Source organism: Ranitomeya imitator, chromosome 4 (assembly GCF_032444005.1).
Source record: "Ranitomeya imitator isolate aRanImi1 chromosome 4, aRanImi1.pri, whole genome shotgun sequence".
In the NCBI taxonomy this organism is placed as follows: Eukaryota; Metazoa; Chordata; class Amphibia; order Anura; family Dendrobatidae; genus Ranitomeya; species Ranitomeya imitator.
This window is the reverse complement of record NC_091285.1, coordinates 704,200,024-704,205,184: the sequence shown is the minus strand read 5'-3', so window position 1 is coordinate 704,205,184 and position 5,161 is coordinate 704,200,024. Positions and strand designations below refer to the sequence as shown.

General features: G+C 45.3%; 1 protein-coding gene across 1 annotated transcript; it reads right to left on the bottom strand.

Annotated features, from left to right (window-relative positions):
* Positions 1-3,534: 3,534 nt before the first annotated feature.
* LOC138674380 (olfactory receptor 1468-like) lies at positions 3,535-4,572 on the bottom strand. Its single transcript, XM_069762227.1, has one exon. The coding sequence runs from the start codon at positions 4,480-4,482 to the stop codon at positions 3,550-3,552; it is 933 nt and encodes a 310-aa protein (XP_069618328.1). The 5' UTR covers positions 4,483-4,572; the 3' UTR covers positions 3,535-3,549.
* Between the last annotated feature and the right edge of the window lie 589 nt (positions 4,573-5,161).

Sequence of the window (5,161 nt, the reverse complement as noted above, 5' to 3'; positions counted from 1 at the left end):
GGAGGAGGAGGAGCCTCAGCTTATTGTCCCTTCTGAGAGCCTGAGAACTGTAGCTCCGGTTTTGCTAGAGTCTGTGCCCCCGGGCAAGACTTTTGTGCCAGTGAATTTGCGACGGGAGGTTCTCTCTTGGGCTCACTCGTCCAGAGTGGGTGGGCATTTTGGGACCAAAAGGACATTCAAGGTTTTGGCGAGAACGTACTGGTGGCCGTATATGGTCCATGACGTAGGGGACTATATTTGGGCATGCGTTTCCTGCGCCCAGAATCGGTCTCCTCAGCAACGACCTGCTGGGTTGCTTTACCCCCTACCGGTGGCAGACAGGCCCTGGGAAATAGTTGGGATGGACTTCATTGTGGGCTTGCCCAAGTCGCATAGCTGCACCGTTATCTGGGTTGTCACTGATCATTTCTCTAAGATGGTGCACTTGGTGCCGCTTCCACGGTTACCTTCTGCACGGGCCTTGGCCGCGTTATTCATAAAGCACATTTTCCATTTACATGGAATGCCTGATAAAATTGTCAGTGACAGGGGTAACCAGTTCGCCTCTCGGTTTTGGAGAGAGCTCTGCCGTTTACTCAGCATAGAGTTGAATCTCTTCTCTGCATACCATCCTGAGATGAATGGGTTGGTAGAGAGGACCAACCAGACTCTGGTGACATACTTGTGGCATTTTGTCTCTGCTAGGCAGGAAGACTGGGCATCTTTGCTACCTTGGGCGAAATTTGCCTTGAACAATGCCGTTGCCGATTCCACTGGGCAGACTCCTTTTCTCCTTAATTACGGCCAGCATCCGCGTGTCCCTGTGCCCATGCCGATTCTAGGGTGAAAGACTGGGTGGTGGAGGCACGTGATATTTGGGATCGCATACAGGAAGCCATCCAGGCCTCCAAGGAGAGAATGAGGGTTTCTGCTGATACACACCGGCGCCCCGCTCCGATCTTTGCTCCTGGCGACTTAGTGTGCCTCTCTGCCCGTAACATCAGGCTGCGAGTTGAGTCCACTAAGTTTGCACCTCACTACATTGGCCCGTTCAAGGTTCTGAAACAGGTCAACCCTGTCGTCTACCGTTTGACTATTTCTCCACGCCTTGGTATCACCAACGCTTTTCACGTTTCCCTCTTAAAGCCCATTCATTTGTCCCGGTTTTCTGAGTCATCCACGGATGAGTTTGAGGTGAATGCTCTCATGGGGTGCAAGGTGTTATGTGGCAAGAAATTTTATCTGGTGGACTGGAAGGATCACGGTCCATAAGATAGAACATGGGAACCTGTGGAGAACATTCGGGCTCCGCTGCTCATTGCAGCTTTTGAGCATAGCGAGGCTCAAGGAGGGGGGCCCTAGGAGGGGGAGTAATATTAGGAGTCGAGTTCCCGCCACTGCACAGGGGGAATCTCAAACCATGTCTGCTGTGGTCTCCCATTCTGCATCGGCCGCAGTGGAGCCTGCTCAGCGAGGATGTCGGTCTCAGCGTCTCACTGAGTCAGATACTGTGCAAAGGGTTACTGCTGCCTCTCCAGGCTCTGCTATTGTAGCCTGCACTGATCTGCGTCAAGCAGGCTTTTCTGGGAATAAGTCCTGCTTTGCACACACTGAGCATGCCCAGGGTAAGATCTCTCAGTGGAGATCTTGGGTCACATGCTCAGGTACTGCAGCAACTTCCATTGGTCCTCCAGGAAGGTCCTGTACCTGATCAAGTTCTGTGGCAGCACTCCATTGGTCCTTCTTGGAATGTCCTGAAGGTGCTACAGCTATAAAAGGTTCTCATGACCGCACGGTCATACGCTAGTGTCAAATATGTATGAGCTCAGCGCCAGTGTGGTCAGGGACCCGGCTGAAATAAGCCCCTAGAATGCTGGCACCTCCGGCGAGGAGTTTTGTGTATGCAGTCAGGGACCCGGCTAAAATAAGCCCCTAGAATGCTGGCACAATCGGTGAGGAGTTTATGTGTGAATTCAGGGCTGGCTAATAGCTGATAGAATTCCAGCTCCACTGGAGAGGAGCTGCGTGTTGGTTGGACTGCATGACCACTGTCGGCTCTACACAGTAGCTGTGTCCCCTGTGAGTGAAACAGGGCACAGCGTTCTCTTTACTACGGGCTCTGTGAAGTAACAGAGTCCGTTTGTTCTAACTTGCTTTGCCGCCTTATTTAGCAGCAGGTTCTTTCCTGCACGGTGGATCCCGGGTTGCGAACGCACCTATCCCATCTAATAAATATATTTGGTGTGTTTCGCCCACCCTAACACAGTGTATTTTACTACGCAATGTGAGTGGCAGCAAGTGGCTGGTTGATACACCACAAACTAAGAGGACTGAGGTATATCCACTTTGTGAGAATTTCAATCTCACGTTTTTTTTGGACACAGAACTCAAACTCAGGCCCAGTGTATTTTACTACGCAGTGTGAGTGGCAGCAAGTGGCTGGCTGATACACCACAAACTAAGAGGACTGAGGTATATCCACTTTGTGAGAATTTCAATCTCACTTTTTGGGGGGAGACAGCACCACAACTCAGGCACAGTGTGTAACACAACGCAATGTAATGTAAGTGGCAGCAAGTGGCTGGAAGATATCTGATAAAATACAAGGACTGTAGTACTATTTCTATCTCCCTACAATGATCTCAGGACAAGTATGGCAGCAACAAAAAGGACTGCTGCACACAAAAGTGTGGACAAATAAACAAGATAACTGCAGAAGGGAGCAACAGGATTTTTGCTTTTAAAAAAGCAGTTGGTTTGCACAGCAGCGGTGCAAACAGCAATGCAGCTATCAGGGAGACTTATAAGGCAGCCTAATATGCTACAGAGCTGATGCACAAAGATATAAACTCCACTGTCCCTGCAAAACAAAGGTGGTGTTGGACAGTGGAAATTGCTACAGCACAAGCAGTTTGGGGGTTTATATTCCCTGCCTAACTATATCCCAGCTTCTGACGAAGCTACAGCAACCTCTCCCTATGCTCAGATCAGCAGCAGTAAGATGGCGGTTGGCGTGCAGGCCCCTTTATAGCCCCAGTGACGCCGCAGAAAGCAAGCCAATCACTGTCATGCCCTTCTCTAAGATGGTGGGGACCGAGACCTATGTCATCACGCTGCCAACACTGCGTCCTCCGTCATTGGCTGCAAAAAATGGCGCTGAAAGCGTCATACGAAACGTGACTTTGGCGTAAAGATCGCTGACTGCATGGCCTATCCCACAGTGGGATCGGTTTGGGTTTCACAAAACCCAGACTTTGCAGAAAGTCGGCGATTTTTTAATTTGTCCGATCCGTTTCGCTCAACCCTACTCACTACTGCTCCTTAGCATTAGGCTCATTTATACAGTCAAAATATAGTTGTATTTTTGTAACTCACGGACTCTTACGAGATTCATCAAAGAAGAGTTTAGATCACCATAAACATCCTAGGAAGCTTTTTATCCCTTTTTTGCCACATGCTTGCATACAGAGTAATAATTCTGTTTTATATTTAAGCTTCAAATTATGAAAAAAGATAAACAATACAATATAAAAAATACAATGTAAGTAATATAAATTATGTTATATTTATTTATTTTCTTTTGATTGTATCTGGACATAAATAGTTCAGCACGGCCATTTTGATTTCTTGATTTCTTAAACCATATATGATCGGATTGAGTAAAGGTGTAATTACAGTGTATAAAAGAGACAGCACTTTGTTAACAGTCGTGGAATACCTTCCACGGGGTACAACATATATTACAAAGAGCGCTCCATAATAGGTACATACAACAGCCAGGTGTGAGCTACAAGTAGAAAATGTCTTCTTCCTCCCGGTGACTGAGGTGATCTTCAAGATGGTTACAAGGATATAACCATAGGTGATGACAATAAACACAAAAGGGATTGTGGTAATGATACCAGAGAGGGACAATACCTCATACTTTACAACAGAAACATCTGAACAGGAGAGCTCCAGAAGAGGACCAAAGTCACAAAAAAAGTGGTCGATGACTCTGGGACCGCAGAACCACAATGTCTGTATCAAAAATATTGGAATAAGGGTTAGTCCAAAACCAAGAAACCAGCAACCAACAACTAGATATATGCAAAGTTTGTCATCCATAATGGTTGAGTAGTGCAGTGGTCTACAAATAGCGAGATATCGGTCGTAGGACATTGCTGTCAGCAGAAGACTCTCGGTAATTGCAAATGCTCCAAAAAAGAAAAATTGAGTTATACAACCGGTCAGGTCCAAACTACCTCCATCTGTGAAAGTAATGCTCACCATGACTGGAACAACATTTGAAGTGACCAATATATCAGAGAAGGAGAGGTGACTGAGAAAGAAGAACATTGGAGTTCGGAGACGGTAACTGATTGACACCAACAAGATGATGATAAGGTTTCCTATTACTGTGACCAAGTAGATGAGCAGACACATACAGATATAGAGGAACTTGAAGTTCTGCAGGTTTCCAAACCCTATGAGGATGATTTCTGATATGAAACTTTTGTTCATTGTATATCTGATTGAATAAATGTAAGATGCAATGATAGATGAGATCTTAGAAAATCACCATATTTACTGTTGGAAAGAGAACATTCATTTCATGTATGATATATTTATAAAACCTGAAATATCTGCCATACAAAAGGAAGGACCACATAAATTTGATGGATTTTGATTAGCAGAAGTCAATGTTTAACAGTCTCAAGAGGTTTGTCAGAGTTGTAAAACCTCTCTTCATATACAAAACAAAGGAACTTTGAGTTAACGGAAACCTGTCAAGAGTTTTACTGTCACAAAACTTATTTTATCACTAGGTAGGGAAGTAAAAGACAAGACACATGCATGAATTGATTCTTCATTGCTGATAAAGTATTATGGATGGGCCTATCCCTGTAGGGTGCTTTGTTCCTTTGTGTTATTTCCTACTTAGCACCGACCCATGTTTGATTGACATATCTTCTGTGTCTCTTGCTCTACAGCTTCTGCATCAAAAAAGACATGGGGAAGAAGCTACATGGAGACTAATTTAAAGTATTAATTTACTAGCTTGGGGATTGGCTGGTCTTTCTTGCAGCCTCAATAACAATGATTCAAAGAAAATGTTTACCTTTTAATCAAAAAGACTTGCAGGACCCTAATTCTGCGTAAACCTTTGGTTCTCCATGGAAGTCAGATCACGGTTCTGCAA

Excerpts from the sequence above, each read along its gene's own strand:
- LOC138674380 (XM_069762227.1), bottom strand. The coding sequence starts at position 4,482 with ATGAACAAAAGTTTCATATCAGAAATCATCCTCATAGGGTTTGGAAAC.